Raw genomic sequence first — 12732 nt, 5'->3', positions numbered from 1 at the left:
TGGGATCAGTGGGGCCTGCAGTGTTTGCATGGTGCTTTCGTTTCCAATGAGTGATGGACATAGAATCGAAGAAGGACATAAATTGAGAAATCATTACATAAGTGCAAGCCCTGTAGGACAAAAGGATTTCATCTTTACTTATGAGTCTTTTTCGTTCCTATGGCCCTCAAGTACATCAGCCTTTAATGTTGGGGTGGGAAATTGTCAGGTATTAGGGGCTGCAGTTCTTCTCCATGAGACCTTGGAGGGCCACATTCATCTTCTGCAACCTAAAAAAGATTTTGAAAACCAAACAGGCCCCTAATTCCTCATTGGGTGGTTGAGGGACAATTGGTTATATTTTTCACCACCAGGAAATCGCATTCAAAGCACCCCGAAAGATGGCCATCCAGCCTCTGCTTATAGAATCATAGAATAATAGAGCAGTGTCCTCTTTTTTCAGAAGGAAGGGACCAGGTCAATTAAAAGGGTTTGAGGGCAGCAAAAATGTGCCAGTGTATACATGCGCTCTCTCATACATAGTTCCCTGATTTTCCTCATCCCTACTTTATGTGTCTTCTAATACTTCTTCTCAGCCTGCAATCCAGCCCTCTCTATACTGTTGTGTCTCCCTAAATGGAAGCACAGAGAATCAAAATTGTTTACATGTTCATCCAGCCCTGAACATACAGTCTCATGTGACTGGCAAAGCTTAGCAGAGGTTGGGCCTTGGGTGGGAGTCCACCAAGGAATGCCAGGGATCTCAGTGCTAGGAAATAATCCTGCCTGAAATTAAGGAGAGCTGCTTGTGTTACTGTCTACAAATGCAACCTTCACCTTGAGGCAATCCACAGGGGTGAATAATATTGGCTGTGTTCTAGAATATCCCAGAAATTCTATAGGTCACTATGATGCAAACAATGTAGAGCCTGTAACAGACCTGAGTTGTCCCCCACACAATCTGACTTCGTTGGGCGCCCATGTTGCCCGATATGTATTCTCATACAGCCCTGTGTTAGGAATGTCAGCTTGCATCTTAACTTTTTAAGCCAACAGCCGAACAGTGGGTTAGACCTGATGGCTGCAAAGAGAAAAACAAAAACCAAGAAGACTACTTCTATCTTGCAGACTGGGTAGGAGTGAGTTTGTCTGCGCATGGGAAATGGGCATGTCATCTTGTGCATTTTCCTGTCCCCTGCTTACATTCTTCTGCACCTACATCTGATATCCCATATTTTGAACCTGCCCTCAAGATACTGCCTCTTGTGTATATACAGGCCCAGTAATAAAACAGGGACATACGTGGTTTAATGCAGTTGTGCATGAGAATAAGCTATTGGTTATCCCAAGGGATGTAAGCGGTAATTATTCTCTGTGTAATTCTGTAGACAATGACTTACCGGCTTTCCCCCCTCTTCTCCTGCAGAGATGGGTTTTCTCTTGAAATGACAGATGACACCACAGCCCTGCGAGCCCTGTCTCAGTTTCCCCTGCCCAAAAACCTCCTAGCTCAAGTGATCCAGATTGCCACTTCCTCATCCACAGTCAAGGTGAGTTGCTGCACCAAGAAGCTTGGAAGGTGGCCACAAGAAAGAAGGCCTTTTCCGTTGTTCTTTGGCAAGGCCTGCCTGAACCCAGTGTTATCCTATCTCGGTTGAATTCTTCCTCTCCTCCCAGTTGTTTGATGAGATGTGATTACCAGAGTAGAGAGATACTACAAGGGCCTCCTGCCGACCTGTCTCTTTGTCTCTAGGAGTACATGCAGTTCCGGACGGTGGGCACCAAGACGAAGATCTGCAAGCTGACACTGCGCTGGCCCTGCCCCATGACCTTTGCTGCCAAGGGACGCCGCAAGGTGGAGGCGGAAAACAAAGCAGCCGCTCTGGCTTGCCAGAAGCTGAAGGTGAAGAGCTGGCTTGGCCCAAACAGAGATAGGACCTCAGCCCTGTAACTCAGCAGTGAAGGGCAACTTTTATATCCTCCTCTCTGCCCGCTCTCCATCTAGCATATCATCAGGTGACCATTGTCCTGCAGGTCCCATTTATGCTGGTCACTTTATTATTACTCTTTCTGCAGATGCCATTTTTGGCACTAGACATTATGAAAAACAGCACAGTCTTCACTGCTTTCTGAGAAGTCACAGGGGATGAAGGCTTTCACTGAGAGTGGATTCCATGGCTGGGGTTGTCACTACAAAGAAAGTGTTTTTCACCTGTACTCTCCTGAGTAGTGAGACATGCAATAGGGCTTTTGCTGAGGGGTTCAAATTTCATTTAGTCTGGTATAGGAAGAGGTAGCATTTCATTGGCAGATTATTATTTGCTAAGTGATTTTTCTCTGGGTGAGAGTAAGCTGTGCCATTGCTTCACCTGCTGTCCATCTTCCAGCCTCACTCTGCGCTCCCTCCCTTGTAGAGTCTTGGTTTGGTGGACAAGAACAACAACCCTCTCAGCCATGCCATGTACAACATGACTTCCCTCCGGGAACTGGGCGAGAACCAGAGGAAGCCCTGCCACATCAAAGTCCCTGAGGCGACGCTGCGCAAGATTGAGAACTACCTGAATCACGTAAGCCTTGCTTGTATCAGAAGTAGTGCTGGTGGCATTCCCAACTGGGAAAAGTCAAGCAGGTCATGTACATATGCGTCGATCCAAAGAATGAATGTGTGTAGGTTACAGGGGGCTTGTAGTTGTAGGAAAAGTTTTCACCATCTTAGGAAAAGTTTTCAAGCAGTTTTGAACTTGGCTAACCTGGCTTATTGATCATCACCATATCATTGGCTGAGCTGATGTGATGCCATAAAATGTTCACAAACATCCACAAACTTCCCTGGATAAATTCCCTGACAATGCTGATTAATAGCAGAGTTTTGGTCAGTGAAGAAAACAAGTATTTGAAATCAAAATGTTGGATGGGGGAAACATTTCCTGCAATCTCTTGGGGAAGGAAAAGCTGTTGGCTGTCTTTAGCTGCTGCTGGAAGGACAGTAAGGAGCAGGGCTTTCTAGTCTCCCTAAGAGGGGAGTTCCAGAGCTGAAGGGGCAGCCACCAAGAAGGCAATTGCTTTTCCTTTGTCTTACTCACTAGAGATTTGGGCATGCTCCCCTTTTGCCTTCTGCTTACCTCCCTGGTGTTAAGAAGCTTTGTGATACCTAGGGATGTAGCATTAAAAAGAAATTCCCATTTGACTCTATACCTCCCCAGTTTCCTGTGGATACCCGAGAATCCCGGCCGCGGTTGGCGGACGACATGATGAACCTGAGCAAGGAGTCGGGCTCCCTGAGCGACGCCATCACAGGCAAGACCTACCTCCCCATGTCTGATTCGGAAGAGGTGCGCCTCAGCCAGAGCCTCCTGGCGCTCTGGAAGCGGCGGGGCTCCTCCTGGCAGGAGAGCCACACGCTCCCCGTGGACTCCCACCGAGACACTATCCTCTCCGCTGTGGAGCAGAACCCTGTGGTGGTGATTGCCGGGGACACGGGCTGCGGGAAGACCACCCGCATCCCCCAGCTTATGCTGGAGAACTACATTCTGGACGGGCGCGGGGCCCAGTGCAACATGATCATCACGCAGCCCCGGCGGATCAGCGCCATCTCCGTGGCCCAGCGGGTGGCCCAGGAGCTGGGCTCCAACATGCGGAAGAACGTGGGCTACCAGGTGCGGCTGGAGAGCAAGCCCCCCGCCCGGGGAGGGGCCCTGCTCTTCTGCACGGTGGGCATCCTCCTGCGCAAGCTGCAAGGCAACCCCCGGCTGGAGGGGGTCAGCCACGTGATTGTGGACGAGGTCCACGAGCGGGACGTCAACACCGACTTCCTGCTCATCCTGCTGAAGGGCGTCCAGAAGCAGAACCCCAACCTCCGGCTGGTGCTGATGAGCGCCACGGGGGACAACCAGCGCTTCTCTCAGTACTTTGGGGACTGCCCAGTGGTCAAGGTGCCGGGCTTCATGTACCCGGTCAAGGAGTACTACCTGGAGGAGATCATGAACATGCTGGGGCGCCACCGGCACCGGCACTACGAGATCAAGGTGAGCTTGTGACACCTGTCGCTCTTGGTCATCCCCTCTCTTTCCTGTCACACTGTTTAGATATACTCTATTATGCTTTTAATGTATTATGTTTTCATTGGTTTGACACCTTGTGCTATATTATGTTTATTTAATTTATCCTCGGTTAATTTTTGGTTGTTTATAAATTATATTACGTTTATTTTATTTCGTGTTTTGTGTTGATTGTTGTTTCTGTTTTTGGCATTGAATTTTTTTTTGCTATTCTTTGGAAACTGCCCTGAGTCCCTTTGGGAAGAGGGCAGGTTATAAATAAAATGTTATTATTATTATCATATTATTTGAGAAAGCAGCCTTCTCGCCTTCCTCCCCACATAGCAAGACCAGGGCTTCTGGTGTTGTCCAGGGAAGATCAGTCTTTTTCTGGGTCCTCCGTTCCTGGTTGCCAGACCAAATCATTTGGTCCTCTTTTTTTTCAGCAATCAGACGAGGAGTGTGTCCTCGACTTGGAGTTGATCACAGACCTTATCCTTCAGATTGATGCCCATGGGGAACCAGGTAAGTGCTGACAGTGCTGCCTCCAGTTCTGCTCATCCTTTCCCTTAGCTGGCTAGTCGGCTTTACTGAGTTACCAAAAATAGGAGGTGATGACCTCTAATGTTTCAGTTTCAGGGGTTTTTTAAAATTCACTTAGGACAGAGGGGTGTGATAAAAACCAACGCTAGCCAGGGGACAGAGGGGAAATGGGCCAGATTTTGAAGTTCTGCTGGTGCTGTTTGTCTCATGGGCAGGAGAAGAGAAGGAGGGGTAGAGGAAGAGCTAGGATCTTGCAACCTTAGCCTAAAAACTTTCAAAACCTTACAATTGCCAAGTTTCCAAAGCTTAGCACCCTTTCCTCTGGCCCATATCATGTTGGGACACCCTTTGCATGCCACACTAAATTTTCTATAAGAAGGAAGATAAGAATATGACAGTAACCTTGCACCTTTTCTTCTTTGTTGCAGGCGGCATCCTTTGCTTCCTTCCTGGCTGGCAGGAGATCAAAGGGGTCCAGCAGCGTCTCTTGGAGTCTCTGGGATCTCACAACAGCCGCTACCTTGTCTTACCAGGTCAGGGCGCTGCTCCCGTTCTCTGTGGGGCGGGGAATACGCCTGCGCCCTTGCAAAGCCAAGGCAGTGAAGAGTTAAGGCTCCACGGCCTCAAAGATGCTCCTCTTAAAGGGGATGGAGAAAGGTGCTGACCGCCTTCAACCCCCTTTCCCCCCATTAGTTCATTCCAACATCCCCATGATGGACCAACAGAGCATCTTCCCACGACCACCGCCCGGGGTGCGGAAGATTGTCTTGGCCACCAACATAGCCGAGACTTCAATCACCATCAACGACATTGTTCACGTTGTGGACAGCGGGACCCATAAGGAGGAGCGCTATGACCTCAAGACCAAGGTGGGCGGCCTCTTCCTCGTGCTCAACAGAGGGGCTTCTCAGGCCTTTTCTTGCCCTCAGGAGTTGCCTGACAGAACCCTGGGGGCAGGATCAGGTGGGCAACAGCCCTGTTAGTCCTTTGCAGTGAAAGCATCCATCTTTAAATGCTTTATTTGGCATAAGCTTTCACTGACTGCAGTCAGGTGTATGGAAGCCATCCTCTGCTGAAAGATATTTATTTATATGTTGCGGTGGGGAATTGGTACACAGAACAGTATCTAACGATGCTTTATTAGAGAGTGAGAAGGACTTTCTTTCAGGGATACGCAGAGTGCCCTGTGTATGATGAGTATCTTTTGCCCAATCCAACAACAGGAAATAGAATGCAGCCTCCCATAGTGGGTGAAGGGTTGTAATCAATCAGAAGGAACAGAAACATAAAAATTACAGGCTGCGTTAATCGCCTAAACAGGTAATTTAGCACAGTGACAGGTAATGCAGACTTCCCTTGCTGGTGATAGTAGTACGCCCACTATCTATTTATTTCCAAAGCTTTTCTTTTAATTAACAAGTTCTGTTAAATGTATAGAAACCAGTAAGTCAACAAAGCTTCCTCAGTGATCAGGAACTACACAATTCATAACTTTTCATAATGAATCAAGTTTTCATGTTGGAAAATTACCCGCAGTTAGGGCACTCCCCATTGCTTGGTTGTCTTTTCAGAGAAAGAGGAGGGAGGAAAACACTGAATCCAGCTTCTTGTTATGATTTTGATTTCTGGTCCAGCTGTGTTGTCTGAATGTGGATTGCACTGCATTATGTATGAGGCCAAGCAGAGCTTCCACTCCATATGCACCATGGGCTCATTTGTGCCTCTGGGGCAACTGGGGACACAGCACTTCTTGCTCTGTGTTGTCGAAGGCTTTCATGGCCAGGATCACAGGGTTGTTGTATGTCTTTCGGGCTGTGTGGCCATGTTCCAGAAGTATTCTGGAATACAACCCGAAAGACATACAACAATCCCACTTCTTGCTCTGCTGCCACTTTGGGGCAACATTTTCAGCAAAAGGAGTTTTGGCACCAGTTGGTCCTAGGGAGGAAGTGAGGCTTAGCTGAGCCAATCTGCATGCCAGACAAGGTGTGACTCCTGTTTTCTCCCCAGGTTTCCTGCCTGGAGACGGTGTGGGTCTCCAAATCGAACGTCATCCAGAGGCGAGGGCGCGCTGGCCGCTGCCAGTCGGGCTTTGCCTACCACCTTTTCCCTCGCAGCCGCCTGGACAGGATGCCCACCTTCCAGGTGCCAGAAATCCTCCGCACTCCCCTGGAGAACCTGGTGGTCCAGGCCAAGATCCACATGCCGGAGAAGACGGTAGGTACAATACACACACGCACACACACACACATGCACCTTCCTCCCAGGTGGCTGGGTTCCTCTCCCCTGCCATTGCCTCTCTCTTTGGCTGGCTGTAATGAGTTACCTGGAGGTCTCAGGTTGCAAATGGGCATGCTTGCGTATCCCAGGTCTGAAGAAGGGTTTCCATCAAGGCTCTGCCACCTGAAAGCCCAGGTTTTTGTCTGATAAACAAAGAACTCAAAATATGTCTGTAGGCAAGTCAAGGTAGTACTTTAGATCCCAGCCTTCTCCCCTTCTCTTTCCATATTTTCCTGTTTTGGATTGAGCATGCAGTAAAATTCCCTGCTGTTACAGTGGAAGCGTATCCAGTCTTTTAAACAACCACAAGTAACCAGTCACAAACACAAATGAAAATATTTACTACGTCACCTCAAACACAACAAGACATGACATGCTTTGGCACATTGGCTAGCTTCTGTCAATAATAATAATAATAATAATTTAAAAACTTTATTTCTAGATCGCTCTCTTCCAGAAGGGACTCAGGGTAGTTTACACACACACAAAAAGTCAAACATTCAATGCCCAAAATAATACAAAAGCATCAAAAATCAGAGTAATACAGTAAACTTATAACAGAATAATTAAAACAGTATAAAATAACCCAGTAGGCATGATAACATGAATAACATGAGTTAACATTAGAACATATACCCTGTAAGACAATTAAAATATATTAGAAATGGCTATCATAGTGTTCACTTAAAACATGTCATAGTCAACCAACAATATTTACAGTAGCTCCCATTTTTAGATTTGTGTGGCCTTACTTATTACATATTTAGATAACACATCAGGAGAGAATGCTTCTGGAACATGGCCAGACAGCCTGGAAAACTCACAGCAACCCAATGAATCCAGCCATGAAAGCCTTCGACAGCACATACAAAGCATATTTTATGTTCCTAAATCACAAAGTGACTTTCAACCTGTAAAGGGTATTTGTATCACTTCTCCCAAGTTTGCTTGTTCAACTGAAAAAAAATGGGATGGCAGGGCATTATTTTTCTTCAACCTTTTCTGGCCATTTCCTTTCCTGAGTCGTGCTGTGTGTGGTCTTGCCCTGCAGGCGGTGGAATTCCTCTCCAAAGCCCTTGACAGTCCGGACATCAAAGCCGTGGACGAAGCGGTGATCCTTTTGCAAGAGATTGGTGAGTGAAGGGAGGGGGCCAGGCTCAGGTGGCAGGCGGGACGATGTGTGGGCCGGTGTGGCTACTGAAGGTATGCGGCTGATGGGGAGAGTGATACCCCCTTTCCTCTGCTACCTGACTGTAGACTCTCCCTCCCAAGCCTCCCTTTGCTGACCCTGAGGCCCTTGCAGGTGTGCTGGACCACAGAGAAGGCTTGACCACGCTGGGCAAACGCCTGGCCCAGATCTCCACGGACCCCCGGCTGGCCAAGGCCATCGTCCTGGCCTCCATCTACCGCTGCATCCACCCGCTCCTGGTCATCGTCTCCTGCCTCACCAGGGACCCCTTCAGCAGCAGCCTCCAGAACCGCACGGAGGTCGACAAGGTAAGGCTTGTGGACGAGGTGGAGGGAGGAAGTGAGAGCCTCTCTTTGGATTGGAGAATTGGAAGAGGCTCCAGTTCAGTCTTCTTCTGTCAGGCAGAAAGACACCATCCAAGCACTCGCAACAGATGGCCTTCCAGCCACTGCATTTGACGGCAGCATTTGCCAGAAATATTAAAAATTAACTAGCTATTTTTAATTACAAAAATGCGAGTCAAGCACTGAAAGGGTTAGATGGATGCAACAACTCAGCAAAAGCTGTTGTTCAACATAAGCAGGTATGCTTGTCGTTTAGTATGCCTCAGTGTGAGAGAGGCCTCAGTGTGAGAGAGGCCTCAGTCTAAGAGACCTCAGTATGAGGTAGGTCTCAGTGTGAGAGGCCTCAGTCTGAGAAGGTTTGGCGTGAGAAGATCTCATGAGAAATGCTCCAGTGTGAAGACTGCTGTGTGTAAAGCAAGCGTATGAAGCTTCTATGTACGTTTGGTATAAGAGGAGGCTCTGTGTGAGCGAAGCTGTTTATCTGTGTGAGAAAGAAGCCCAACGTGGAAGCAAAGAAGGAAGTATAAAGAATTTTATTTGTGTTATGGAAGCCTTGTTTTTGTAAATAGTGCAAACATATTATTTTGCAAAAAAGAAAAGCCTCCACTGGAGGAAGATATAACATCAAGGTGTTTTTATCACTTTTGGCTACTGCTGCTGGGTCACACTGCTGCTAATAAGTTACTCTGCTCTATGTCTTTTGTTAATAAGCCGACTTATGGCTAAAATTGGCCTTCCTTTACAATTTTTGAATGATCTAGGACCTAGGGCAAAACAAGTGCTTATGCAACACACTCATGATATCTATGCTCAATTGGACCTAGCAAGTATAGGTAGGTCTTCTGCCACAAAGTTTTTAGCCTCCCACAAAATGAATACTCATTTAGAACACTATTTGACTATTCCAGTTCCGTTACCCTTAAGAAGAATATATACCAGGGCCAGGTTTGAACAACTCGGTATTATGATGCAAACTGGTCGCTACTGTAACATCCCAAGAAATGAGAGATTTTGTGTCTGGGGAGATCAAATAGTGGAAGATATCGAACATTTGTTGATTGACTGCCCAGCATATGCCGAACTTTGACACAGTTATTTACATCCATTACTATCTAATTTTAGGTCCCCCAACAGAAATGATCTTCTGACAGTCCTCTTGCAAGGACAAGAAAGAGCCACCATAATTAGAGTAAGCCTTTTTATCCTGAAAGCTATCAAGAAAAGAGCACATTTCCTGAAAGAAGAATCAGGAAAATAAGATTTTGTCGGCAAACAGATGGTCAGCTGCCTGTCCTCCCATCCTTTTTGCCTTGTTTTTATTTATGTTGCACTTTGAAATGGTCATATGACTGGTCAAACAAATGAATTATTATTAATAAGCCGACTTGCCAAACATCAGTTTCTATCAATGAACAGCTCTTACCCTTAACTGTGGCTGAAATTCACTTTTAGACTTAGGATCATAGAATCCTAGAGTCGGAAGAGGCCCCAAGGACCATCCAGTCCAACCTCCTTCTGTCAGTCAGGAAGACACAATTCAATGTCTCCTGTCAGGTGGCCATCCAATCTCTGTTGAAAAACTTCCAGAGAAATAGACTCCACCAGCTTGTCCATCTCCTTGAATTGTGTTTCCCAGAACGAGACACAGGCTCTATCCAAGGGAGAGAGAAGAGAGTGGGGCCATGACTTCTCTCGATCTGGATGTTATGCTCCTGTTGATGCAGCCTAGGCTCACGTTGGCTTGTTGGAACCGCTCTCCCCTTGTCCCCTAGGCCAAGGCCATTCTGAGCCGAGAGAGTGGCAGTGACCACCTGGCCTTCGTCCGAGCCGTGGCCGGCTGGGAGGACGTGCTCCGCCGCAGGGACAGCCGTGCCCGAGACAACTACTTGCAGGATTATCTCCTCTATGCGCCCAGCCTGCGCTTTATTAATGGTGAGTCTTGCTTACTAGAAGGGAATGGGACTACTGTTTACCATGGTCTAGATGTCATGATCTCCAATCTTTTGACATCTCCGGTCGGCTGATGCCAGCCATAAAACCTCAATTACCCTCTGGTATGTGAGAGCCCCTATATAAATGGGCCAAAAAGAAGGTTCTAGTATTCTCTTCTCCCAGTTGTGCTGTGGGTCAGTCTTCTACCAGAAAAAGCAGCAAGACACACGCTGGTAGATTCCAACAGGTTTTATTGTACAGAATACCAGATAACTGTATTCTTAAGAGGGGAACCTTTGGAGAACTTTGTTAACGAATGGCAACCAATGATCCAACATCTCAATGTAAAATTAATCTAAAAATGTGCACGGGGAACCTATAAGACTGTGGATAAGGAAGAAACGGATATTTGTTTGGAGCCTATGATACTTTGATATGTACTATTTAAATAGAAGATTGTGACCCCTTAAAGAAAATATATTATCTGAGAAATGCTTATGGAACACTAATAGCTGGGAAGTATTGCACTGTGATACTTCCCAGCTATTAGTGTTCCATAAATGTATGTCTTTTTCGATAAATTAAAATTTTAAGTGCTTAGATCTTCTTGCTTTACAAAGGGAGGCCCTGGGCTCTCCTTGTGCTCGGCGCTTCCTCTCAGCCTCTCTCTGGCCCTCAGGTCTGGTGAAGCAGTTCTCCGAAAACCTCTACGAGGCCTACCTGGTGCCCACCCCCTCCGACTGCCTCTTGCCGTCGTCCGTCTGCAACCAGTACAGCGAAGAGGAGGAGCTGGTGAAGGGCGTCCTGATGGCCGGGCTGTATCCCAACCTCATCCAGGTAGGAAGCAAGGCATGGCAGTGTCTGATGGGTGCCCAGTGGCTCCTCTTCTGTCACTCTGGGCTTTGGGTCAGGCAGAAGAAGCCTGTGTTTTCCATCCTGGCTTCCTCCAAAGTTCCAAATATAATACTGAGAGACAGGCAAAGTAATGAAATAACTGGTTGTTGTGTGTTTTCCGGGCTGTATTGCCATATTCCAGAAGCACTCTCTCCTGATGTTTCACCCACATCTATGGCAGGCATCCTCAGAGGTTGTGAGGTATAACCTCAGGCCCCTTCCTTTTCCCCCTCAGCCGCTTAAGCGGCTGAGGGGGAAAAGGAAAGGGCCTGAGGTTATAACTCACAACCTCTGAGGATGCCTGCCATAGATGTGGGCGAAACGTCAGAAGAAAATACTGCCCGGAAAACACACAACAACCCTGTGAATCCCGGCCATGAAAGCCTTCGGCAACACATTCCTTCACTCTTTCTGCTCCTCTTTCCGCCCTCCTCCTTTTTTCTCCTTTACATTTTCTCTTCAACCCATTCCAACTTTGTGAAATTCAAATTTACACATTTTCTGGTCCCAACACTACCCACAGGAAGTAGGGGAAGTATGACCCACAAACTGCATGTGTCTTATCTCCCCCAAATCATTTTCAGGACCCAAAGATTTGGAAAAACTTTACCTCCTTAAAGTCCTCTTAGGGAATTGGAACCCAATTTCACTTTGTTTCAGGACCAAGAACAGGAAGTTGGCTTCCCGGTCACTTCTTGTTTGGAAGAAGAAGAGGTCTCTCCTGGCCTGGAGCGGCAACAATTGGCAAAATTTCCCCCCTATATATTTATTTCTTTACAGTATTTATATTCCGCCCTTCTTTCTCACCTCGAAGGGGACTCAGGGTGGATCACATTACACATATAAGGCAAACATTCATTGCTTTAACATAAGAACAAAGACAGAGACAAACGCAGGCTCTGAGCTGGCCTCGAACTCATGACCTCTTGGTTAGAGTGATTTGTTGCAGCTGGCTGCTCACCAGCCTGCGCCACAGTCTGGAGCCCCCGGTGGCGCGGCAGATTAAACCGCTGAGCTGCTGACCTTGCTGACCAAAAGGTCGGCGGTTCGAATCTAGGGAGCAGGGTAAGCTCCTGCTATTAGCCCCAGCTTCTGCCAACCTAACAGTTTGAAAACATGCCAATGTGAGTAGATCAATAGGGAAGGTAACAGCATTCCATGCAGTCATGCCAGTGGCCACATGACCTTGGAGGAGTCTACGGACAACGCCGGCTCTTTGGCTTAGAAATGGAAATGAGCACCAACCTCCAGAGTCGGACATGACTGGATTTAATGTCAGGGGAAAACCTTTCCCTTTCCCTATATACAGTCCATGATGTAGGGGCAAATAAAATATTCATAACGTTGATAGAGGTCTTCCAAGTACACCTTGGTAATCCTTCTGTTTCTCCCGCTCATCTTCTTCCCAGGTGAGACAAGGCAAAGTGACCAGGCAGGGCAAGTTCAAGCCCAACAGCTACACGTACCGGACCAAGGCTGGGACCGTTCTTCTGCACAAGTCAACCATCAACAGGTGAGCCTGGGGGTGGTTCGG

The 12732-nt window shown here is 47.4% G+C and overlaps 1 protein-coding gene across 7 annotated transcripts in view; it reads left to right on the top strand.

Moving 5' to 3' along the window:
• Positions 1-12732, top strand: part of dhx30 (DExH-box helicase 30) — a 39304-nt gene that overhangs the window by 24390 nt on the left and 2182 nt on the right. For 6 of the 7 annotated variants that reach the window (XM_062984590.1, XM_062984589.1, XM_062984592.1 and 3 more), the window contains 13 exons: positions 1406-1529; positions 1733-1882; positions 2394-2546; positions 3183-4004; positions 4463-4541; positions 4988-5092; positions 5253-5428; positions 6570-6776; positions 7891-7972; positions 8143-8336; positions 10145-10304; positions 10984-11141; positions 12608-12711. In XM_062984590.1, coding sequence (XP_062840660.1) covers positions 1406-1529; positions 1733-1882; positions 2394-2546; positions 3183-4004; positions 4463-4541; positions 4988-5092; positions 5253-5428; positions 6570-6776; positions 7891-7972; positions 8143-8336; positions 10145-10304; positions 10984-11141; positions 12608-12711 — 2514 coding nt within the window. Of the gene's footprint in view, positions 1-26; positions 1113-1405; positions 1530-1732; positions 1883-2393; positions 2547-3182; positions 4005-4462; positions 4542-4987; positions 5093-5252; positions 5429-6569; positions 6777-7890; positions 7973-8142; positions 8337-10144; positions 10305-10983; positions 11142-12607; positions 12712-12732 lie in introns of those variants that run through there. The other variant, XM_062984593.1, reaches the window with a different exon arrangement.

Source organism: Anolis carolinensis, chromosome 6 (assembly GCF_035594765.1).
Source record: "Anolis carolinensis isolate JA03-04 chromosome 6, rAnoCar3.1.pri, whole genome shotgun sequence".
In the NCBI taxonomy this organism is placed as follows: Eukaryota; Metazoa; Chordata; class Lepidosauria; order Squamata; family Dactyloidae; genus Anolis; species Anolis carolinensis.
Note: the sequence above shows the minus strand (reverse complement) of the source record. Positions and strands in the feature narration are given on the sequence as shown.